At 39.0% G+C, this 25,668-nt stretch overlaps 2 protein-coding genes across 2 annotated transcripts in view; both read left to right on the top strand.

The window, feature by feature from the left end:
- LOC139129932 (uncharacterized) overlaps positions 1-24,032 on the top strand; it is a 59,864-nt gene extending 35,832 nt beyond the window's left edge. The window contains exons 30-49 of the mRNA XM_070695626.1: positions 381-515; positions 1,669-1,815; positions 2,780-2,942; positions 3,932-4,045; positions 4,938-5,002; positions 5,634-5,931; positions 6,943-7,010; positions 7,459-7,566; positions 8,149-8,440; positions 9,657-9,724; positions 10,201-10,311; positions 11,420-11,578; positions 13,009-13,193; positions 13,994-14,153; positions 14,614-14,719; positions 16,062-16,224; positions 16,900-17,044; positions 22,010-22,175; positions 22,694-22,881; positions 23,757-24,032. Of these exons, the coding sequence (XP_070551727.1) occupies positions 381-515; positions 1,669-1,815; positions 2,780-2,942; positions 3,932-4,045; positions 4,938-5,002; positions 5,634-5,745 (736 nt within the window). The 3' untranslated portion in view covers positions 5,746-5,931; positions 6,943-7,010; positions 7,459-7,566; ... (10 more) ...; positions 22,694-22,881; positions 23,757-24,032. The remainder of the gene's footprint in view (positions 1-380; positions 516-1,668; positions 1,816-2,779; positions 2,943-3,931; positions 4,046-4,937; positions 5,003-5,633; positions 5,932-6,942; positions 7,011-7,458; positions 7,567-8,148; positions 8,441-9,656; positions 9,725-10,200; positions 10,312-11,419; positions 11,579-13,008; positions 13,194-13,993; positions 14,154-14,613; positions 14,720-16,061; positions 16,225-16,899; positions 17,045-22,009; positions 22,176-22,693; positions 22,882-23,756) is intronic.
- LOC139129265 (uncharacterized) lies at positions 8,181-25,250 on the top strand. The gene is made up of 13 exons (XM_070694906.1): positions 8,181-8,440; positions 9,657-9,724; positions 10,201-10,311; positions 11,420-11,578; positions 13,009-13,193; positions 13,547-13,597; positions 13,994-14,153; positions 14,614-14,719; positions 16,062-16,224; positions 16,900-17,044; positions 22,010-22,175; positions 22,694-22,881; positions 25,186-25,250. The coding sequence occupies exons 1-13, from the start codon at positions 8,181-8,183 to the stop codon at positions 25,248-25,250; spliced, it is 1,827 nt and encodes a 608-aa protein (XP_070551007.1).
- The last annotated feature ends 418 nt before the right edge of the window (positions 25,251-25,668 follow it).

Genomic DNA, 25,668 nt, shown 5'->3' on the forward strand with positions numbered 1-25,668 from the left:
TCTGCAGAAACAATATAGTTAACAAGATCTGCTATCTTAGCTCTTAGTCCTGACAATTGATGTGCGAATCCTGTTTACTTCACGTGAACGTATATATCAGATTCTTAATGTTACCCAAAAATTGATTGACACGTCTACTCGTGAGCTGCTCATCGCCCTCTCTATCTGTAGTTACAAGTATACAATTTTTGGTCATCCGTCGCGCGGGAATCTGTTGAAATCAAATTAAATAGGCAAAGAAATGATCATGAAGGGAATTTCCTTGGCCTTCAAGCGGAGTGAGAATAGTCCGAAGTGGGTGTAGGTTGTGCATGTAGATCATCAAGAAATGAACACTACCTTTACCAAATATTTTTTTTTTGCAATTGTTTTGAATGAAGGCCTTCGGTAGTTGACACCAAGGACGATACCGGACTCAGCAACTTCCAGTCTTGTAATACAGAACCTTGCTCCGTGGTGAAGTTGTCGTCGTTTGAGGGCGCTAGGGGCACCATCGCCCATGAAATTGGCCTTATGTGAGTATGTTGCAGTGTGACTTTAAACGATTAAGGTAGTATGCGCCTCCAAAGTGAAAGACTTTAACTTTCAAACAAATGACCTGACATTTACCGATATTTGAAATTCAAAATGGCCGCATCCCTGTGTAAACTCGATGGGGAAAAATACATTTTCGATTTTCGATAAACTAAACCGGTGAAAGTTTTCTTAAACCACAAGCTTTAAAATGAACCCCAACGAATGGGGTAGATCAAAAAAGAATTGTAAAAATTTGATAGCCTGAGTACCCGAGTCTGTGCCCGAGGCGCATTCTACCGCATGTATATTTTATGTGTGTAACACTCAAACGTGTCTCATTTCAGAGACTTCAATTCCACACTGTATGTTTAGCATTACTCAAACTCGTTTATTAATTTTGGGCACGGTCTCTCTAGTAGGACCGTGTTTCGGGCAAGGATGAGTTTGACATCCGCAAACAGTTTCGGATGATATGCGATGGTGGTACTTGAAAGTGCCCCCAAAAACACTATATGTGCAATTCCTACCGCATCCCTGCAGTAAAATAATTCTCGCGTATATTTTTCTTTCTTGCGTGCGTAAAAAGGCATACTATGATTTCAGGTCTATGTACCCCGTAACGCGGCAGAGGATCGAATAGTGACGGGACACAAAGGCAAGCCCGCCCGGGGCTACTACCATACGACGAGTATACACATATTTACCCTGATTTTGTCACCAAAGACTGATAAACAATATCAATAAAATGTATACTTTTGATTGTGTTTTTTTTTTCTCTTGCACAACTTTTGATCCGTAAGCGTTATTGACCTATGCTTTTGTGGCAAATGTAGTTGTGACGAAAATATTTTGCCAAAACATATAGAATGAACACCATTTAACGGACAATTGTAGAGTGAGTTTTTGCTTCGTAGTTTGAAACATCAAGGGTACAATAGTACCAAAGTTGGGGTTGAGCCCCCTCCCTCTCCCCGGCAATTAGAAATCGCGGATCATATTTAAACCGCCGGAAGAGGAGTAAGCTAATTCCAAAGAACAGAGTAGACGTCCGCAAAGATATAGGCCGTCGAGAAAAACGTTTTTCTCGAGGGTCTATAGTAAAGACTAGAAAAACTGACTTACCCGTGTATGCTGCCCTTCCATGCATTGCAGGCTGGGTATGTACTACGACCAGCTTGACCCCAACTGTCATGACCTCCTCCCCCCGAGTAACGATGCTGATGCCGAGGGAATTATGTTGAACGCCGACAGAGTGCACTTCACGGAATGCAACAGACAGGATCTTCTAAATTATGTCAAGTAAGTACATAATTATTCAATGTAACATACTAGATGCGGCACAATCCCTTGTCACTCTACTTTGATCGCCGGTGAAAGTCAAGACCATTTGTGTGAACCGCGAGGTTCTGCCCGGAGTCTTTATACCCGTGCCTGGCCTCCAAGCCGAACCTCTCCAGGTTTACGTAAATGACTTGCCGTCTGCAGACATCGAGAACTCAGCAATGCGCATAACCACAGCCCCCTTCTTTGTGGAGAGACCGTGGCATAACAGGTGTTTTTTGTGGACGAATATCACATGTCGTCACTTAGTCGGAACTGATGCAAAATGTAGTCGGTGGCTGCATTCATGTGTTTTGTGAATATTGCAAAATCGATATCATACTTGTGTATAGATGGTGCAAATACAGTGATCTTCATGATTGGTGGAGACCAGAAAGTGATGGTTGGTCACGGTGCTAAATTTGCGATATAGCACAGTTGGAACACGCGCGAAGTCCATACAAAGTCCCTTTTTGGCATCATTTTACAAGTGGTATAGCTGCAAACTGATGACGTCAAATCGCCGTACACAAAACACAGCCCTGTAATTATGGCACTGTGTATTGTGTACGGCGATTTGACGTCATCAGTTTGTGGCTATACCACTTGTAAAATAGCGCCCCCTATTTTAAACCATCATACCAGAATCGCAATATACTTATGTGATATAATAGCAACAAACCGCCTCACCAACGGGGATACCGCTGGGTTTTGACTTGTCCACTCCATATTTGCACTCGCTATTTCCCGTTCATCCATGTCGTAAACTAATCAAAATTTAGTGGTTCATCCATCGCTTGGCGTGGTTTACCGAATAAACATTCCACAATGCGCTCAGTAATACCGAAGTCAAAAATTAAAGGGCGCATATGTAAGCTATGTGCACTTCCGGTAATAATAAGCTGTCTATCAAATCGCAACTGGTATGTTTCCTATCTACTAGCAAACCGTACATCACGTGTTTTGATGACGCACCCGTTCCCGGAAACTGGCAGACGATAGCGACGTATCCCTCACAAGCTGACATCATTTGCAAGACTCTCTACAAAAACAACCCCTGGTATTACAGCGACAGAAGTTGTCCCTGGGATAAACCGGAAATGACGGTGAGTTGGCGTTGAGGGACATTTGCTATTGTCTTTTGGTAGTAGGGCGGTCAATAGATGTTTGATGCATAGGTTTAAATATCCATTGTTGGGTGTTATGTTGCATGATTGCGTTGGCAACAGAACGTCAGTCCAAACAAGAATCTGCGTGTCCAAGGTAAGATCTTTTATTACATACCTCGATGTGAGTGCAAATCAGTGCATTGATTTGAATAGGAACATCCGGGATGTAAGCGGGCCGGTGAACGATGTATTGACCGGTTTCCATGGTTACTCGGTCCAGTGAAGCCTTTCAACGTTTTCGACGTCAAAGTAGACGCTTAACGCTAGATGTAAAATATCCATGCGCGCTCTGCTATTTTAACTTTCGTTGAAGTCTATTTGATGCTGGTCGATAATGGTAAAATTGTTTGAAAATGCCCTGCATGTAATATAGCATTAATTGTGAAGAGGCATGTAATAAAAATATTATTGCCTTAATATATGGGTTTGTGTGCCCTCACAGCAGGAGACAATTAGCCCTCCTGACGTCGGACAAATTGTCACCGGCTCTCGGGTACATAAACCAATATATATTATATCATACCAGTATATTGATGGCGCAAATGCAGCGATCTGATTGGTCGAGGCGCGATAAGAACCGTGGTATATTGGCGATATACCATGGCTGGCATACGCGCGAGCTCTCAGCTTGAGCAAAAAACCCGTTTTTGACGTTCCATGCCAGAATTTCAATATACTGTTATGGTATAATAGCAATAAATCACACCCAGCAACGGTATACCACTCGATTTTGACCAGTTCACTTCATATATGCACTCGCTATTGCTCGTGCATATATGTCGTGAACTGGTCAAAATCTCGTGGTATACCGTCGCTGGGTGTGCTTTATTGCTTAAATACTGCACTATGGTACTACATGTTTCGAAATGCTGACATTTACATTTGCGTTGATGGTAACGTTTTGGTTTGTTTGTCCGTGTTTTTAGGGCCGCTGCGAGCTATGGTGCGAGTACGTGGAAATGTCAACTGGAATCAAAAAGTGCAAAGCTCACTACGGTGCTATTCCGCCCAACAGCAAGATAGAGTGCGGCTCCAATAAGGTCAGGGGAGTCAACAACTACGATACACGTGCAAAACAACAACAACAACAACAACAACAACAACAACAACAACAACAACAACATTGTGCTTCTTTGAAATATATATATATTTTCCCTGCAGTATGCAGTATACGACTGCTTCCACCCTACTCGACTGGAAACAGCACACCACGATCTTGATACACATGTCACAATACATTTTAGAACGATAACCAATATATATATATATATATATATATATATATATATATATATATATATATATATATATATATATATATATATATATCATACCAAAGATAAAACCCTATGCCAGGATAATTTTCCATCAAGATTGCTTCCACCCTACTCGACTGGAAACAGCACACCACGATCTTGATACACATGTCACAATAAATTTTAGAACGATAACCAATATATATATATATAATATATATATATATATATATATATATATATATATATATATATATATATATATATATATATATATATATATATATATCATACCAAAGATAAAACCCTTTGCCAGGATAATTTGCTATCAAGATTTCAGGAGCCATATCGTTTAATAATATTTTGCAAATATCAGACAAATCACTTGTCGGAACCAGCTCAACGGGTGTTACAGCTGTATTAGAGAGAGAAAATATTTGAATACACACAAACTGTTCTTTGTGGAGAGAATCAGACCTCTTTGTTGTATGATTTGTTAATATTTATTTGTGAGTGTGATAAGTCAGTTGTTTTTCAAGCAGTTACTTTCAAACACCATTTCTCGTAAGTAATGCGAGTTTTATTGATATGGAATAAATTGTTGTAATGATTATCATGACTGGTCGAATAAGCTAACAGGTGCACTGTTTCACTTTTTTTGTTTATGTCTGTCCAGGTCTGTGATGCTGATCGGTGTGTATGCGAAGAAGGGGTGAGCTGCCTTTCCAAGCGCGAGAGAAGGTAAAGACAATATGATTGCTACATTCAGACATACTTTCTATACTATTGAACTGCAAGAAAGTGGAATAAAAGATATATACTTCCCTTTGAAACGGATGCGGCCATCTTTTCTGTTCGAACTCTTAGAAGCACAGATCTGTGGCGAGGGCGATGGATTTCTAATATCAAGCGTGGCATGAAACTTCGATTTCTGGTTTCCCTAGTTTCACATGGATGGCGGGAAAAACAGATTGAGTTGGGTTATTTAGTGTAGAATACAACTCGGGGACATATATTCAGGCTCTCAAAATTTTACGAGACTGTTTTGGACGACTACTTTTAGGGGGTCATTTTGAAGCTCACGAAGTAAATAAAGTTTTTACAGACAAATTTTGGTCAAAATCAATAATTAATTCCCCCGCGGTGACAATGAGACGGTTGCCATTGCGAATTTCAAATATCGGTCAATTGATGTTAATTTGATTCTCTGGTACGAAAATTGTACGATTACCTTCATTTTGTTTTTGATTTTGAAACAGAATTGGTTGAATTTTTTTTGAGGAAAGTTGCGTCAAAGTTTAAGTCTTTCTATTCGGGGTGCATACTGCCTTAAGGTTGTTTAAACTAATCATCATGGTTATATTTTTTACAGAAAGCGCACCTCCGACAAAATACAAGGTCATCCATACAACTCATCTAAATTGGCAAGACGCCGTCGGCTTATGCTTGGAAATGAACGGGGAGCCTGCGTCCATCGCCAATGAGGCAACCCGTCTGGCGGTAGAGAATGTAGTCCGGGCTAGACCTGCGTACGACAAGTTCTTCCTCGGCTTCCGTCGGAACAGCTCGGACAGCAACGAGTGGTTGAACGTGTTCGAGGAAACGATATCGTTCTTCGATTGGGTGGAGGGAGAACCAAACGAAAATGATAAAGAATGTGCTGTCATGAGGTATAGATTGTCTGCCCGACGATGTCCACTTTGTTTTGCTGTATCGCCTATGCAGTCCGCTATTGTAGCGCCCTTCTCAATCCCTGGTTCTCACATTAGCGAATGTGTCAACAGCCCATTAACAGTTTGTCATTCTTTTGTTTTCCATTGAATATTTTATCAACGAAATCATATTTATATTAGATAAATCTGATAATTGAGTGGGGGGCTTTAAGGTAGAACGCGCCTCGGGGACAGATATTCGGACTCTCAATATTTTACTTTTTCGATCTATTACTTGTGGGGGCTCATTTTTAGCTCTTGGAATAAGAAAAGTTTCACCGACCTAGTTTTTCGAAAATCCAAAATTTAATTTTTCCCCATAGAGTTAACACAGGAATGGCGGCCATTTTGAATTTCAAATATCACAAGATGTTTAGCGATTTATTTGGCTTGTTCCAAACTTTGCACTGTGACCCCGAATTTTATTGATGATTTGGTAAGAGAATTGTTGACAGTTTCATTGAGGAAAGTTTGAGCAAAAGTTTTAAGTCTTGCACTTTTTAGGCGCACACTAAACCTGAAGAGTACATTAAAATTCGAACGCAAACTGGCAATATTGTGCGTGTAACTCCAATATGACCCTAGCAGTAAACATAATCACTGTGTTGGCAAAGAAGCCGTATTATAAGAACACGAAATCACAAATAAAGTAAACAGCACTGCAATATTCGAAATATTCTGTTGAAGATCAAAGTTCTCATGTTATTGCGCTGGGTAGTATACATACTGCGCGGGATTGTCTGTGTGTCCCATGACTGTAGTTCATCAGAACACGGTGAAAAACTCAGTGCACTAGTCGCATATGATCCACAGGCGTTAATGGCTGACGAATACTGACACCTTTCCTAATGTGCAATGTGTCTATTAGCTGTTTTGTCTTCGTTTGTGCATTGTTTTGAGTATTTCCATGGCAACACGTTTTTCATAGATAAATACGGAATGAAGTGTTTTTCCTTTCTCTCGTCTCAGTCGACAACACGACTACAAGTGGGTTGATCACACGTGTGCTGGCGGCGCTTCATCCGTGTGTGCATTCAGTAAGTATAGAAACACAAATATTCAGAAGAAGAAAGTGTTCCGCTCGTAGATAGCTGACCGTCTCAGACCACAGGCACTCGGTCGACTCAATGCAAGCGAAACCGTCACTGATGCAAATTACTAGTTGCATCAGTGACGATTTCGCTTGCATTGAGTCAAGTGCCTGTGTCTCAGACCGGTTTAGATCGGTCAGCTATCTCAGAGTGGGACACCTTCCTTTAGCACCGATAATTGAAACGGTGCCACAAACTGCAGACATTTTCCAGGTATCTGCATTTTAGTACCATAGAGAGTGTGCTCACCTTTTTTGAGGTGCATTCTAATAACACTGCATATGATTGGCTGCATGATGGCTTTCGATGAGACTCTGTGATTGGAGGTAAACGCATCCTCGCATCTGCCTCTTTAAAGGATCAGTTGAAGAACTTTCGTGTGTTTGATATTCAGATTGCTCGGACGATTCCTGGTGTATCCATGGTGACATAACCATGATCGGCGGTAATGCTACTTGCACATGCACTTGCCAGCCAGAATGGAAAGGAGAATTTTGTGACGGTGAGTGAAGTTAAAACCTTCGGACAATATTCTTTTGGGCAACCGCTTGTCGCTGTTGGGGGCTCAATTTGAAGCTTGTTGAATAAATAGCGTTTCATAGGACTATTTTTTTGAAAACCGATATATCAATCCGCCGGTAGAGTAAGCACACAGATGGCGGTCATTTTGAATTTCAAATGCCGGTAAAAAGTAGGTTATTTGTGTCTCTAGTACCAATTGCATGGTTACCCCAGGTTTTGTTTTTTTATTTCGAAAGGGAAAGGGTGCAAGTCTCTTTACAGAAAGTTAGAGCAAAATATTAAACGGAGGCAATCGTCGGAATTCTACTCAAAGGTTGCCAGGGCAACAACCTGTCGTTACGTGTGGTCGATGTAAACACTGTATCTAGGGTACGTTGGCGATTGAGTAAAGTTTGTTGGCAATGAACATTGTAAAATTTAAATGTTGCAGCTATGTGACTTGATGCATTGTTTGAAAACAAGATAGATAGTCGCACATGCGCAGTTCCGTCGACTGCTTCCCCTTAAGTCTTTGACATTCGATGCGCCTACTGCCTTAAAACACAGCAAAATGTCTCCACAGAATTCGTCAATCCCCTCGTCTCGAGGTTTTACATGCCGGGAAGGACGATGAACCGGACCAAGGCGAAGGAATACTGCGAGGTAAGACATGGATACCTCCCCAGTGCTCTGGAGGAGACCAGATACAACGATTTCGTCGTATTCCTGCAGTCCTCGGAGCACGCCTCGGAGAACTTCTACCTCGACCTTGAACTTGTGGAGCACCTGTGGAGGGACAGTCATTCAAAAGCCCCCCATATAACAAAATGGATGGCAGAGGAGCCTAGGAATGGACACGTGTGTGTTGTAGCAAGGTAATGTTGTGGTGATGATTATGATGATGGTTGTTTGTCGTGTACTTTTAGTTTTGTTTGTACAGCTAGATAGCGAAGTCAGTATTTGACGCATTTTTTCAACTGGGATCGGTATGTTAGTCTCTCTCTCTCTCTCTCTCTCTCTCTCCTCTCTCTCTCTCTCTCTCTCTCTCTCTGTCGACCCCTAAGAATGTCTTACAAGGCGAAAAACCATAAGCAGAGACGGCGTGAAAACTTTGTTGTTCTTTTCTGCAACCAAGACCTTGTTTTAGTTCGTTTTGCAAACATGTAGATACTGTTAAGTTTAAATAAAGTTTTTGTGTTTTGTTGTGCAAAAACCGATGATCTAATATTCAACAGAGGAGTTCACACACATACGATCACGCTAAAATTTTAAATGTGACTGATGAACATTGAACACAATTGGAACTAATTTGGGATAATTGAATCTTCATATTTTTCAAATTTCTCAAAAGTGTTAGGTGCCCTATAGCTAAATGTTGCCATTTTACAAATTACTCATAAAAACAAGTGTGTAACATAAAAAGGAAAAACCATAAGATCACATGTGCGGATTGAATCGTCATTACTTCACGATCCAATTATCCCAAATTAGTCTCAATCGTGTTATTGCTAATCTTATCAATGAAGTTGCACGTTGACCCTCGATTTCAATGCTACACTTTTGAAAGGTAGAAGTTCAAAAATGATTCCTCAAGTTAATTATGAGAAGTGTTAGTGGTTTATATGTCGGGATGAAATTACTGACATTATCGACGTTAACTTATACAATTCTTCTCTGATCTACCACGTGTTGGGGTTCATTTTGAAGCCCTTTGCGTAAGACAAACTTTCACCGTCTTAATTTATTGAAATCGAAATTTTATTTTTCTCCGTAGAGTTAACACAGGGATGGCGGCCATTTTGAATTTAAAAGTTCGTAAAATCTAGGTATTATTTGTTTTTGTAGTTCCAAAATTTGCACGACAACCCCCTGAGTTTAATTCTTGAAGATTCCTAGAGGAAATCTTGAGGGAAAGTTAATTTTTTACGTTCGAGGCGCATACTACCATAACCGCAGGGTTTTTTCCAGAAATCGGAACGTGAAACTTCAACTCATATTTAAGCAATACCCATTTCTTGATATAATTATAAATTTTGACTACTGCTATATTGAAGAGTTCCAAAAATCTATTTATGAAATTAAATTTCACAGTGGCGCAAATTCTTACCTATGGATATCGTCGGATTGTACTGAAAAGAAGCAGGTTGTCTGTGAATTCCGTAAGTCAAGGCATTTTTCATTCAGTAACAATAGTAATGTTTTTTTAAGTAATGGCATTTGAGTCTGCACCATTATATCCTGAATGGGTGGTCGAAATGACAACCTACAATTTTACATCTTTCAGATTTAACATCTTTTTCCACAGAAAAGAAAGTCATCAACCCGTAATTCCATTTCTCACTGTATACAGCACATGTACAGTTGTTTTTGCAAGTCTAGTATTTGTTAAAAAAATATTTAATGGATACTTTTAATGTTGGTAGACCATTCCTGTTGTATTATGCTTGGCCTTGTAGAGGCTTGCCTATCGTGGACGTCTTTTTGAGGTCATATCTGTGAAGTTGATGCAACTATTTGGGAACATTTTTGTGATTGTATTTATTACTCACGTTCACTTATAATGATATTACCTGTAACCAGACTCATCCGATCAAAGACGAGACATTTTTGGAATCATTTTTACTTTATTTTGCAGCATGCAAGAAAAGCAAAGAAAAATGGTGCAAACAGGGGGATTTGGTCGATAACGGCAATGGCGTCTGCGAGTGCATCTGTTGGCCGGGGTCATTCGGTCAATTTTGTGAACGTAAGTTGTTGTTTTTTATTCCCGAAGGCGTAGCAACTTGCCCACCCCTTCAAAAACTATATATCACCCTACGCTTGGCGGGATACACGACAGATACTTGTCGGGAAAATCTTGCAATTTTGATTCAAATAATAACAGAAATTATTTGGCGGAGATAAGAGACGAAATATTGTAGGTGCAACAAGAACAATGGGAACTTATTTGAAAGCAGGGGCTTATCTGATATTCGGGGACGCAAACATTGCTTATCGCGAGTGAAATATATCCAACTACAATATTTATTCTCTCACAAGCTGTTTTGTCTGATGAACGAAAGGGTTTTCCTTGTTTATGTGGGCTGAGCGACAGAAAGCGTTACCACTCGTTGAAGCGTCGCTCATGTGAACAACAGAAGTAGAAGTTTGCTCGTCAACTTGCTATCTTAAATACATGTTTTATGCATGGATACAAAACATCATTTGAACTCTATGTTTTTGAACTGACTTATCTTTGTTACGTGAGAGGAAACGAAAAAAAAAACCCGGCGAACTCAGCAATATCCTTTTAAAGAAAATTTGCGAAAATAAATAAAACTAATCACTTAGTCAAGGGATAAAGTACAAAGTTTAAAAGTTTACAAGCTACTTGACTCAGCTCCAGAGTTGAGTCAGACTGTCTTTTGGCTTGCTTGCAGGCTTGAGGTTGCACAGAGTCCACAGAATAAATTCAGCGTTGCTGTGAAGGTCTTGAAAAGTCTTGAAATTAATACTGCTGGAGTTTCCAAAGTCTTGAAGTAACGCGTCAGAGACAAGATCCAAAATGTCTGATAGAAAATCATGCCTCTCCAGTATTCATACACAAATTGTTATATAAAAGAACAAAAGAACAATCGATAACGTCTATTGATATGCTAATTACTGCTCTAAAACGATCTCCACTTGTGACAAATTGAATTTCAAGAAAGTTGTAAACATCACTAATTGACTTCAAGGTCATGAAGGACAGTGACCTCAATTATGTTCTAGATTAATTAAACTCAGGTCATGATGAGTGTGGGGGAAAATTACCTACATAACATCTTAATATCTTTTTAGTGACGCTGTCAGTATTTTTATTTTTTCACATCAAGAATACAACTACAAAGAGGTATTGCATAAGTCAATACTATTCTATGAGGCACAACGTTCGGGTTTCCTACCCTTGACTAACAGAATCCCATGGCGGGGAGACTCGGCGCTGTTGGATATGGGTTTGAACGGCGAAGACCTGACGGGTGGATGGTATGATGGTGAGTTTCGACAGTCATTGCACTTGCGCGTGCGCAGATATCTCCCACGTACATGTCAATTTCTTCGTTTCTTTACCATTTGATTATTTTCATCCCCTCATCACATCAGGGTCGATTGAAAAGCATTCTCAAACCACACCATTTAGTCCGTTTTGTATGGTTATTGCTATGTCTCATATTTGTATCGTTTATCACCCGAGGCAAAATATTTTAACACTGGCAGTGCGCCGCTAACGGTAGCAATGTTAGTGTTTGTAGGATCACACATACGCACTGTGGGAAGCTGAAAACTTAATTTGACCTTATGATCGTTATCTTGCCTTGTGTCAAAATTACCGCCACAGTTAATCATTCCTTGTCTTTGTTTGTCAGGTTAGTCGTTAGAAATATAGAAATAAACAATTAAACATATAAAACAATTTTATACATCTGCCATCGAGAACAATATAATTTTGTGTGCCCTTTAAAGTCTCTCGGACATTTTCTGTATCATCTACTGTTTCAAGGCCTCCCCTAGCAGATCCTGTATGTAGTTCGCTCTGCGCTTGCATGTGCGCGTTCACTGTTGAACGGTTGCAAAGGGACCCACCCATTGAAAATAGGCCAAACCCGGAATTCGAATCGACCACGGTACAAACAAAGCCATGTGCGCAAACACGCATAGACGTACGTGTATTTCCATACGCGTTAGTACACATGTGGGCTTGTTTGTACCGGCATCACGTGATTATTTGGGCATACTGAGTCTGTAGAACGCATCGCGTCCTTTTTATTCCGGAGTAGAACCATTGCCAGAATACGTCTCGCGCCCTCTGCGTGTAGTTCACAAGCTATCCAGAAACGCGTACAAGATGGCGTTCCATACTCTGATATCTGCGCCATAAATCAGAAGAAAAATGGTTGAATTTTCATTAAAACAGTCAATAGCCAGCCCAGTTGACGCCGCAGTCGCGAATGTAAGATGTACAATAATAAGGTTATGTCTCTGTGTATCCCGTGCTTTATTTTCGTAATAAGCTCATAATACAAAACATAAACGAATCTCGTCGCCACATCATTTTTGTTAAAGACCAAGCATGAAACAAAAAGCATAAAATATTTGACCATATAGAACTTGCGTTCATTATTTGGCAAAAACACCAACATCCGCGCATGGCTCGAGGTCATCATGACAAAGTCGATAATGATACACCAGCAAACAGACAAACACAGAATGCTCGTGAAGGTCGACAAAGTACGGCACAAAATTAATGAAGTAAACAATTATAAAATTGAAGAGTAGCGTTTTTCGAGCAAAACCCATTGTCAAATTTCAGAAGTTTGTAGGAGGAAATGATTCTGCTGGATGTAACAATATTCAGATTGTTCAGCATCACAAGATCTCATCGTACTTTTAGATTGCACTAACATAATGTTGTTTATCTGTGCAGCGGGCGATCACGTCAAATTTATGTTGGCACAAACGAATAACCTGTGGAAGTTGATGTGGGGCCTCTATGAGTTCAAGGACGCCTACGTCAGCACGGGGGAACTGGACAACATGTACGACTGTGTCCGATGGGGAATTGATTTTGTAGTGAAATGCCACACCAAGCCGAATGAGTTCTATGCCGTAGTGAGTAAAAGAGCTTCAAAATTCCATGTATGTCTGTCTGTCTGTCTGTCTGTCTGTATGTCTGTATGTATGTATGTATGTATGTATGTATGTATGTATGTATGTATGTATGTATGTATGTATGTATGTATGTATGTATGTATGTATGTATGTATGTATGTATGTATGTATGTATGTATGTATGTATGTATGTATGTATGTTTGTTTGTTTCTTTGTTTGTTGGAACATTTGCACGGAGAATAGCGTATGTATAATTAAATCGCAAAATAAGAGATTGATCACTGGGAACAAGCATTAAGATGAATCAGCTGTCTTTAATTGCCGTCATAAGGCTATATATTCCCATTGAAAGATGACGATGAGTGCCAAGCTGGTGGTGTCATTTACAATACAAGGTCTCAAGGTGAGTAAATATATATATATATATATATATATATATATATATATATTATATATATATATATATATATATATATATATATATATATATAATCTTCTCACCTACATTGCGGCATTGATATATATATATATATATATATATATATATATATATATATATATATTATATATATATATATATATAAATATAATCTTCTCACCTACATTGCGGCATTGATATATATATATATAATATATATATATATATATATATATATATATATATTATATATATATAATATATATAATATATATATATAACCTTCACCTTCTGTTTTGGAGGTTATGTTATCGTTTAAAAGGTCAGTTCACCAAAAGAAAACGCGTCTTCACTCGTCTTTTCTGTATCTCTTCGCACAAGATTGGTGACCCACATATCGATCATGGTTACTGGGGAAGACCGGAAGAGATGGATCCGATTCGAAATGTGACGTTACTAGATGTCGATCATCCTGGAAGCGACATCGTTGGCAATGCTGCGGCAGCCTTGGCTATCTCCTATATGGTGTTTATCGAAACGGGTTGGTTTGTTAGCGAAGCATTTCAGCAGCGCGAACTATGGTGCATGATCACAGTTTAATTTGTTCATGGACTGTTCAAATATGGCTGCAAGGTTCATTAAATGTCATCATAAGACGTATATTAGCTGGCCACTAGTATGGCATACTCGTCTTTTAAACGGATAATAATAAAAAACGAATGATTCACTCGCCCAAGCGATACAGACCCGAATGCATATGATTACTTGCAGTTATAAGAAATACCTTCGCATGTTATCTACAACTTAAAACAAAGTTCGAGGATTTTTGTACGAACTAAAATCTTTCGTTGTTGTCGTCGCATAACACTGAAGTTTAACTTTCCTCGGCAAACATTTTAGAGTGGTACAGCTCGCAGTGAACTCGAAAACAGGACATGCTCGGAATTCTCATGACTATTGCTCTTTTAAATGTTACTTTTTCTCTTCTATTGCGTCTACAGACCCAATTTATGCCAATAAGCTATTGTCACATGCAAGGGAACTTTACGACTTCGCGAATTTGTATCAGGGGAAGTGGTCAGACAGTGTGTACACCGATCATTACGTGTGAGTCGACACAGTGTTCACTTACGTATGCGTGTATACGTCATTGCTTTGTGTAACCGTGGATTTGTTCGTATGTACTTTTCTCGTGTGCGTCAGTTTTATAAACGTCTAGCCATGAGCTTCTTTTATACGTTCTATTAAGAATGCCTAATTACAACAGTGTCGTCATGTTAAGAGAGCATAAAAATGTGCCATGAGGCCAAATAAAAAATACCTGTGTTTCAGGTAATCCGACCATACCCTACAAAAAAAACCCCGCCAATCCTAGATAATTTTTTCGCATTTTCGAAAATTTTGAGCAAAGTTTCTACATTTCACAGTATTTTTGGGCTCCCAGCAAACAAAAAGGCAAACAAAAAAATCCATTCGATGTATCTTCACTAATTTTCCGGTGCAAGTTTAACCGAAAACAAACACTTTTTAATCTTGCCTGATCATATTGTTGGTTTCAGTTTTAAGTTCTGAATTATCTGTTACTATGTCTCACGCTTTTGTATTTGTCGCTTTAAAGGTATACAGTCACCTGTAATCTACATATGCCCATATATGGTCAAAGGGGCGTTCCTTGGTTTTCAAAATGCCCATGAGAGGGCGCTGATTTTTTTAAAAGCAGCCACCCGCTTAAAATCTGTGATTGGTTAGATTTTCTCTTCCCATTGTAACTGTGGCAAAATCGGAACAGGTGACAGTATACCTTTAATAATTCAAATTATGTATGAGACAAATATTAACCATAGAAAAACCATTCGGAAGCCCCAAAATCTTAGTAGCAACCACATTATATGCACCTATGCAAAAACTTGGCGCAGAACATTAAGGTAGTATGCGCCTCGAAAGTGAAAGACTTAAACCTTTACTCAAACTTTCCTCAATGAAACTTTCGAAAATTCTCTTACCAGAGCAAGAACAAAAATCAGGGGTCACCGTGCAAACTTTGGTACCAGAGAGACAAGTTACCTAAGAATTCCAGATATTCGAAATTCAAAATGGCCGCCACCATCCCTGTGTTACATCTATGGATAAAAATAAATTTTTGGAAGAAGTAAGAGGGTGAAAACATTTCTTTCGTCAACAGTTTTAAAATGAATCTCCACAAGTGATAGGTCAGAAGGGAATTGATAGAATTTGAAAGCCCGAATTTCTGTCCCGTGGCACGTTCTATCTTAAGTGCCGAAAAGCAGGATCAATTGTCTGTTAAGTACTCCTAAAAGTGATGTCACTTATATCTGATAGGATAGGCTGATCGTTTGGCAAACGTTATCTTGTCGCGCAAGAAAATAGTCATATATTAGAAATCAAAAGTGATAAATAGTACATTTGTTTTCCTCCGATGGCCGTGCAGGAGTTCGTCATATTACGACGAGCTGACCAACGCTGCGATAACGCTGTACCGAGCAACTGGTGAGCAAAAGTACCTGACTGACGCCGAGAAGCACTACAACGAATTCGGTCTCGACAGAACCAATGTCCAGTTCAGCTGGAGCACGATCACTTCCGGAATGCAGGTAATTCTATCCCCGGGGCTTAAATATCGTCATCCCAAGATAGGAAGGTCAAGTTTTGCAGTAACATTTAAGTCACATTGACTCGTATTTGATGTCTATAGCTGCGTTGCTGTTAGTGAGAAAAAATGATTGACCATAGACCCTTTTCATAAGTCTAGCGCCCTCCTGTGGCCACTGGGAATTTGAAGTCAAAGCGAGGCCACTTGGGAAAACCCTCCGGCCGCTGCCCAGATTTTTCCCCAGTGGCCTCGCTTTGACTTCATATTCACAGTGGCCACAGGAGGGTAAGAGACTTATGAAAAGGGTCAATGGGTCTTCCTTTGAATAGCAGCTAATATCTCTATTTTCAGGAAGCCAAGAATTAAAAATTAGCGTCCTCTGTCTTAGCAATGCATTGAAGTCTGAGTTGATGTTGTGTGTGCGTATTGGATTGGTCTAGTGTGCATGTTGGGTCTGTGGCACCGTGTAAAAAAATAACCAAATATGCAATAGAATAAACAAACAAACAAACAAAGAAACATTAATTAATAGATAAATTCATAAAGTGAGTATATAAATAAATACATGGATAAATACATATTGAGAAATAAAAAGCAAACAAATAAAAGATAGATAAGGAAATATTGAGTAAATAAATTATGAAATAAATAATTTAACAAATATGATGTGTTTCAGGTAACCATGTACCTGGCCACAGGTAATGCAACGTATCTGGAACCCGTGGAAAGCTTCTTCAAACACTGGTTTCCCGGGGGTGGAACTTACTATACGCCTAAGGGACTGGCATGGAAGAATCAATTCCAGCCTCTTAAACACACAGGTATTCTTCACCATTAAAACCACCAGCAGAATTGTCGTGTTGGCAATTAAGGTTAAATGAAAAAGTGTGTTTGTTTTACAACTTTTGCCAGTTTCTTTGTTGTGTCGTATTTAACGATAGAAAAGTACTAGATCGACCGATAGACCTTATTTGCTGACCCAGGACATTGGAAATTAACATATTTTTGTTGGCTATTTTTTGGAATTTTACTTCTTGATGTATCCGTACGTACATGAAAGAAAGAAAGTACACGGATAGCTGGGATGTAAATGCCGAGATAGGTCGATTTCTTCACTCTACTGTGCTCAACAGTCCAAAGATGTTTCGTATGAGGCCAGAGTTACAAAAGTGGTGACAATACTAACCTAAGTTATTTATTATTTATTTATTTATTGCACAAAATGATACATAAAAACACCACAAAATGAACAAAATTGTGCATGGATTACACAGAAAAGTCGAAAGACTTATTTCCACTGTGGTCCATATTAACAAAAGACTAACAAAAAATGGAAAAAGTACAAAGTGAGAAATCCGACAACAGAGAGTAAAAAAGCACTTCCAAAAATAAGTTAAACGGACTAAAACCCTCTGCAAATCACACCAAAGATTAAATGAAATCTCTCCTGACACGTTCGACATAAGAATCTTGCAAATGACGTTTTAACTTTTTTTTAAAATTGTAATTGGAATCAATATTCCTTATACTACGTGGAAGGCAATTCCATAACTGCGAAGCTGAGTACTGAAAACTTGTTTGAAATAATTTAGCTCCTCCTGGGATAAAAACTGAGTTATTGCCAGAACGTGTATTATAATTGTGTACATTTTGTCTGGTAATAAAATTTGACGCTAGGTAGGATGGAGCTTTACCCTTATTATTTTATGCATGAGATTCAGTTTCAGATACGACACTCTTTGCTCTACACACAGCCATCCAAGTTTTTCAAAGTGAGCTGGCCCAATATGTTCCCTGGGGTGCATATCTAGAACAAACCTTATTATTTTATTTTGTGTTGTTTGTAGTCTATGTTTACTGCCAACCTTCAAACCTTGATACCAGTAGGCACAGGCATAATCAAAATGACAATTAATGAGACTGTTGGCAAGAAGTATACGTGTTTTCCTATCCAAAAAGTGACGTTGCGAAACAAAAACTTAAGACGAATGTTTGCCTTCTGAATTATTTGTGTGGCCATACTCTCTCCTGATAGTGTTTGATCCAGATCGGCACCCAAATAATTAACGATGTCCTTGGCGATGACATTGGTATCGTTACAGACTATTTCCAGCTTAGACTGTTCTTTTAAGAAATGATTCGAGCCAAAAAGAATTGACTCAGTTTTACCAAGATGTAAAGTCAATTTGTTATCCACTAACCATTCATTCAAACTTTGCAATTCTAAGCTTAGTTCGTTTGTATTTTACCAATATCCTTGTCAGAGACCATCAGTGCTGAGTCATCAGCATACAAAAGAAGTTTACAATTTACAGCAGAACACATGTCATTAACATATATTGAAAATAGAATCGGACCCAGTATCGATCCTTGAGGCACCCCACAATTAATCTGATTAAATGATGACATATGATTATTTACGGTGACCACTTGCTGTCTGCCAGTCAGATAAGAACTGAACCAACGAACAGCTTTTTGACTAAGGCCTAACGCTTTAAGCTTATCTAATAAGATCGTATGATCCACGGTATCAAATGCCTTCTGAAGGTCGATAAGCACCATCCCTGTTCGTTTACCCTGGTCAATCTGGTGTTTAATGTGATCAGTGATGTAAATCAAGCATGTATCAGTAGAGTACCCTGGTCGAAATCCTGATTGAAATTCATACAGTAAGTTGTTTTTCAAAAGGTACTCTTCTAGCTGGTCATAAATTATTCTCTCCAGAACTTTAGAAACAATGCTTGTAATCGAAACTGGCCGATAATTACCTTCAAAAGTTTTGTCATTCTTTTTGTAAACTGGGACAACTTTGGCATTTTTTAAATCATTCGGAACAACTTGTTGATGAATTGATAAATTAATAACATGAGTTAGAGGAGCAGCAATTTGCTCAGCGCCGTCTTTAATAAATTTGGCTGGAATATTGTCTAAACCTGTCGATTTAGTGCTGTCAAGAGAGGAAAGATGCTTATAGACAACATAATCACTAACAACGGACAGTTTGAAACCGTTTTCTACAACTCCTTTGCTAGAGTAAAAATGTTTGACGTGGTCTATGCCAAACTTACCTGACATAGGAGGTAGTTTGTCAACAAGTGAAGATGCTATTGTGCTGAAGAAGTGATTAAATCTTTGAGCAACTTTTGTTTTATCAAAACAAACCTCATTGCCTATAACCAAGCCAATATTTGTGAAAGTAGAACCAACTTTTTTAAGGGGAGCTCCCAAGCTTTTCAAGATTTTCCAAATCTCTTTGCTGTTATTTCCACAATTGACTAATTTTGTCTTGAAGAATTCGGATTTTGCTCGTTTGATAAGTCTGGAAACCCTATTTCTCTGAAGGCGAAACTGCCTAAATAGGCTGTCCTCCCCGTGTTTTTTTAATTTCCTAAATAAGCGATCTCTCTCTTTAATTCCGTCTAAAATATCAGAGTTAATCCACGGTTCCGACCTTTGTTTCAAACGAATCTCTTTGATAGGGGCAATTTTGTCTACAACAGATAGAAACAAGGATTTAAATGTAATCCACGCTTCTTCGGCCTGGTCACAGTCAATGACCTGATACCAATCGACCTTTTTAAGCATTTCAGTGAATAAACCTGTGGAATAACCTTTCATTGATCTTATCCTGACCGTTTTGTGAGACTCAAATTGAATTTTACTAACCTTCCTGGTACAGTAAGTAACATAGTGATCGCTGATACCGATTGGTAAAACGCCAGACTGGCAAATTTTGTCATGATCTGAGGTCAAGATAAGGTCAATGATAGTAGAACTATGTTTAGTGACTCTAGTAGGTTCACATATCAATTGTTGTAAAGCAAAAATATTACAAAAATTATAAAAATGTCTAGTTAGACAGTTGTCATCGAACGTTACATTACAATTAAAGTCACCAATAAATATTGATTCTTGGTCGGAAATGCAATGTGTCGTGAGTAAATCTTCCAAATTCGAAAAAAAGTTGGAAAATTTTGGAGGTCTATATAAAGTACCAATTAAAATTGGCTTTGACTTTGGCAGGAGCAAATCAATCCATATGGCCTCTAAGGTATCATTTTGTAAATCCGAGCGCTGTCGGAAAGCAAAATTGGAACGAATGTACATGCAAACTCCCCCACCTTCTCTATTACGGTCATTCCTCTGTATTTCATACCCAGGTACATCAATCTCACTATCCGTTATGGAGTTATCTAACCATGTTTCACTCACGCCAATTATTGCTGCCTTAGATTCCCTGGCTAAAATCTTAATTTCTTCAATCTTTGGTAGTAAGCTACGAGCATTGATGTGGATAATATGGAGCCCCTTTCTCTGAAACAATCGTATGAGCCTTTGTCTATAAGAGGGGTATTTGACAAATTTTTGTCAGGCTTGTTATTCGCACTTGAATCGCGGACTTCAGAAATATTGTGTGTCATTTCGACGTTACCCTGAAGACACTCATCAATAAATGAATCAGTGAAAGGTGGGAGAGAGCATAGTGAACAATACCAGTGCTCTAATGGATTTTCATAAAGTCTCGTGTATTCAATCGAAGAAACTCCTTCACATTTTGTGTGGAACCATTTCTCACAGGAAGAGCATAACAATCCATACTGGTTTGATTTGACAGGTTTTTGGCAATCACCGCAAGGAAATTTGCAATTAAAATTAGGCCCTGGATTCAATTCAATATCACCTGCCAATATCAAAATAATTATGCACAAAACACCACCTGTAGAATTCTTTTGAAGGTTGTTTGAATTAATTGTGCGTACCTTGCTTGCCGCTGTCGGCGGTATCAGAAAATCTAAGCAATTCAATGACAAATACTTATGAGAATCTTCAATGATAAATTCAGAGAAGTTTCTACGTTGACTATTGACTGAAATACTTTGAATCTGACATTGCTGATTGGAAAACCATGAACAGAATGAAATTCGAAAAAGATAATGCTCAAAACAACAAACAGTGTTGGAATGAAAGAAAAGATACCGGAACAGTATGTCATTTTTACAAATTAGAAGAGCAAGTTCCAAAGAAGTCAAATTTGAGAGGTTTCTTTGATGACGAAGAGAAGATCAGTACTTCAATAATACGAAACTGATGATTGAAGCCGCAGTGTCCGCTCTTTGTAGTCGTCACTACCTGGCCGCCATAACCATATTCTGAGTCGTCTTTCGATGTTGAAGTTTTATAAAAAACAAGGCTCGCAGAGAAAGAAGTCCACACAGTATAAGCACTGATAAATTCTTGATCGAATAGTTATGTCGGTAAGGCAGGCGTCGCACACAATACTTGTCATAATATCTGAACTATACTTCGACGTGAAAATCCAGACAGGTACTAGGAATGCTCACACCACGTTGGTCGATTTCTTTACGAAGTGACTTGAGAAATTTTAAACCTACCAGTACCAGCAGTACTTACGTCAAAATAACCGGCAATGCCTTTAAAAACACGACAAGCTACTTCTTCAAACGTTCGGAAACAACGCCAGGGCACTCATTTGAAAACGCCTTGGACTGCAAAACATCAACACAATCCATGCGACATGGTATGGTCGATTCTATCAAAAGCAGCTTGTTTACTCGCACTTTCTTTTTAACACGGCGCCTTTGTCTGACAGAGAAACAAACAAATCGTATTACTGAGAAAGCAAACCTGATTAGCACCATAATTGGTCGAAAAATGCGTATGAGAATAAGTTTTACCTGACATATCGTCCTGTTCATCCTCCTTCTATCAACAATTGTGTATGGCTTCATTCTTTTCTGAAATTGTGTGTTCTCTGCCCAATGCAGCTAACACGGCGTTCCTGGCCACAGTCCTTGCGAAATATGGCATCAACACCGAGTCCTATGCCGCGTGGGCACGGAGTCAGATCCATTACATCCTCGGCGATTCTGGCAGGAGTTACGTTGGCGGCTTCGGCAAGAATCCACCTCAACAAATCCACCATAGAGGAAGGTAATTTTTTTTAAGCTTGCAATGCGTTATGGTAATCCTGGAGCCGTGAACAAACTGCAGCCACAGTTACTATTGGGACGGTGGCATGAAGCTCGGGCCGGAATTCGTAATTTTGTCATGACACATGTTCCAAAGCGGCCATGCATAGTCGAGTGAAAATTTATTTGAGAGTACCACACATTTAGACTTTCCAAAGTATTTGGCCTCAGTGACGTCACAGAAGGGTAATTTGAAGGAGTAAACTTCAGCAGACTGGCACGAACAGTTGACGACAGGTTGATACCACAGTATACGTCCGCCGGCGAAATTAAAGAGAAATGCCTCACAACAAGTTGGTTAGCCTATCACAAATTTTTGCTCGATTAATCTCATTTGTAATCAAACTCTTCCAACGTGAAAATTTTAGACCATTTTCTAGCCTGAAATATTTACGTTTTCGTAGAACACTTTTCTATTAATAACTTTCTCTCTCTCTCTCATTTTGATGTATCTTCGGTGCGCATAAAAACACAATCCAGTTCCTGTCCAAACCTACCTAAACTTTGCAATTGGGACGCACTGCACGAGGATGCGCCCAATCCCCAGATACTCTACGGAGCACTGGTAGGCGGACCTGACAAAAAAGACAACTACGACGACAAACGAGCCAACTGGGTCCAGAACGAGGCTGGAATTTATGGATCGGGTTTTCAAAGTGCTGTTGCAGGTATGTGTGTTTGTGTAAATCGCGAATTGCACTTCGGCTGATATGACCTTGCAAGAGGTTGTAGTGTTGATTACATAGGACATCAACTGTAAGCCAGCTATTTGATATAATTGCATTAAATGCAAAATATAAAATATGGTCCTCTGAGTCCATGCTTCGTAAAATTTTGTCTTAGTGTTCCCATTTCAGCATGAAACCAATTTCGGCGAAACCAAGTTACCATAAACCACATCCAAAGTCAAATATTCCTTTTGTTCGGAACTTGGTGTCGCAATTCATATCAAAGCTACATTGCGAGATAAAACGCGTCGCCACTACAAAGTTACCTATAGATTTAAATGAGTGGCGACACCTCAGCCGATAGGGTTCAGAACATATCTCATGTTTATCATGTACTGTTATCGCATTATGAACGTTTGTCGATATATATGCATATGGTTTGATGAGATAACGCAAATGACTCACACCTAGTTCGGATCGGGCAATCCAATCATTTCTGTTCACAGACTGAAATAATTTCTGTATTGTCTCAGACATTCTGTCAATAAGAAGCAACCCGAAGCAACTGCGGGCCTGCAATATCAGGAGAGTAAACTAAGGCACATCCTAATGTGATGCTGTGACTCTCTTGTAAATCCAAGTCAATAATACATGTTAATTTCGCATTGAAATCTGGGAAATTATATATATATATATATATAATATATATATATATATATATATATATATATATATATATTATATATATATATACACACACACACACACACACACACAAACTTCGATTTTTCAACCATTACATTAGACGTCATAGTATCTCCCCTCCAAACATTAACACATCCTGTTGCTTATTTACGATTTTGAATTATTTGCAGGATTGAAGTATTTGAAAGACCATGGGCTGCTATCAACCTACTAAACGGCATTGAACCGAGGAACCGAGCCGGCTTAGGTCGACCAGCCACGATGGAAGAATCCTTGACAATCACATTTTTTTCAGTATCTTGATCATTTTCATTTCTTTTCTCCAGTGCATATATTTCCCCCCCGTTCTAGATTAGTTCGAGTTCTCGGTTCTGTTGATTTACATTGTACACACTCCCGTATCAACATATAACTTCTGTTTAATAAACCACTGAGGCAAATGAAAACGTTTATCTGTTTCTATTTAATCCCCGGTAATGAAAGTTTGCTGTCGTCTTGTGTGGCAGTGTCCAAAACCTGGACTGGACTCATGGACGTGGACTCATGGACTGGACTCCACAAGTTTTATGATAACATTAATTCATGGTGTTGTTGTGTTGGTAGATGTAATGGTCGGTTGGAAGTAATGATTGTATTGAAAACGAGTTTTCAGACTCAGTATCTTGCATGTGATATTGACTGTTTGTTAAGACTAGCGCCCCCTCCCCGGTCACTTGGCTTTGCTCGGCTGGCCAACACGTTGACCCTACGATTAATTTAGGCAACAGCCTACCACTAAACGCGACTGTTTGCTGAAGTTTATTCCTCAAATTTATGGGTGCCGTACGTTGTGAGTTCAAATCCGATCAAAAGTCTACTGTATGACTTTTGATATTTATATGCTCACAGACTTTCTGCAAGTCTACTCTTTGTGGCACGATAGGGATGCCCGTACACAGTGAGGTGTATGACGTGTGTTAATGTAAAATTATAAGACAAGAAGAATACTCAAGCTTGAGTGAAATATCTCTGAATGTAGTGTTTGGTTTCCATCGATTACAAATAAATTTGTAGGATCTCATGTATTATTATAACAAATCAAATAATAAGATAGCAATCTGCAGTGCAGTTCAAAGTTCAAAGTCAAAAGATATCGTGCCAGTGCTCAATAAATTGTCAATTTAATACCACACAAAATGCCTTTCACCTCACTGTCATTCTGTTAGTTTTCTACCAATATCCAATCAATTAATCAATCAATTCTACCAATATCCTAGATTGTCTATTGTTGCTAACAAAGAGTCGATATAACATGCAAGATTCTGGGTCTGAAAATCGTTTTCATCATTTCCTACCAACCACCATATCTACCAACACAAAAACAACAGTGGTATGAATTAATGTTATTATTTAACTGGCTGAGTCCAGTCCATGAGTCCAGTCCTGGTTTTAGACACTACCTGCATTCATTGGAAGGGTGTTGCGTAGATCGTGGGGTCAACGTGTTGGCCAGCCAGTAACTGCTGCCCAGAAAGCCAAGCGACCGGGGGGGGGGGGGGCGGCGGCAAATTGAACAAAGAGTCAATATCACACGCAAGATAAAATCATTACTTCCTACAGACCGTTACATCTACCAACACGACAACAGCAGCAGTATCATTAAACTTGTTGTGTCCAGTCCATGAGTCCAGTACAGGATTTAGACACTGCTGTCTTATATTGCTTTTTTGCACTTGTTTTAATTATTTCCTCATCGGGGAGAATGCATTTTCCTTCATCAGTTTTCCTGTCATCTTTAGCAAACCAGAATGTATCTGCATGATTTGGCAAGGTTTGGAATGTTCAAAGAGCCACGAAAACACTATTTGCGAAATGTCACATAGCTATACGTACTTTGGAGCGTTCAGCTATTACCATCGGGGACGGGGGTCACCTTAAATTTGAAAACTGCAAAGGTTGGGGAGGCGTAAGTGGTTTTCAAACAGCACAGAGAGGGGGTTTCACTTGATTTTCATAGTTATCCATCCCGTCAAAAAGCAGTTTTAGTGTTCAAAAATATTCTGGGAAATAAAAATAATTCGCTGCATGATTTCACTCTTTTAA

The sequence above is a fragment of the Ptychodera flava genome, chromosome 3, assembly GCF_041260155.1.
Source record: "Ptychodera flava strain L36383 chromosome 3, AS_Pfla_20210202, whole genome shotgun sequence".
In the NCBI taxonomy this organism is placed as follows: domain Eukaryota; kingdom Metazoa; phylum Hemichordata; class Enteropneusta; family Ptychoderidae; genus Ptychodera; species Ptychodera flava.

Coding starts and splice junctions, on each gene's coding strand:
- LOC139129265 (XM_070694906.1), top strand. CDS start 8,181: ATGCCGGGAAGGACGATGAACCGGACCAAGGCGAAGGAATACTGCGAG. Junction 9,725..10,200: donor GCAGGTTGTCTGTGAATTCC/GTAAGTCAAGGC, acceptor TTTATTTTGCAG/CATGCAAGAAAAGCAAAGAA. Junction 11,579..13,008: donor GACGGGTGGATGGTATGATG/GTGAGTTTCGAC, acceptor TTATCTGTGCAG/CGGGCGATCACGTCAAATTT.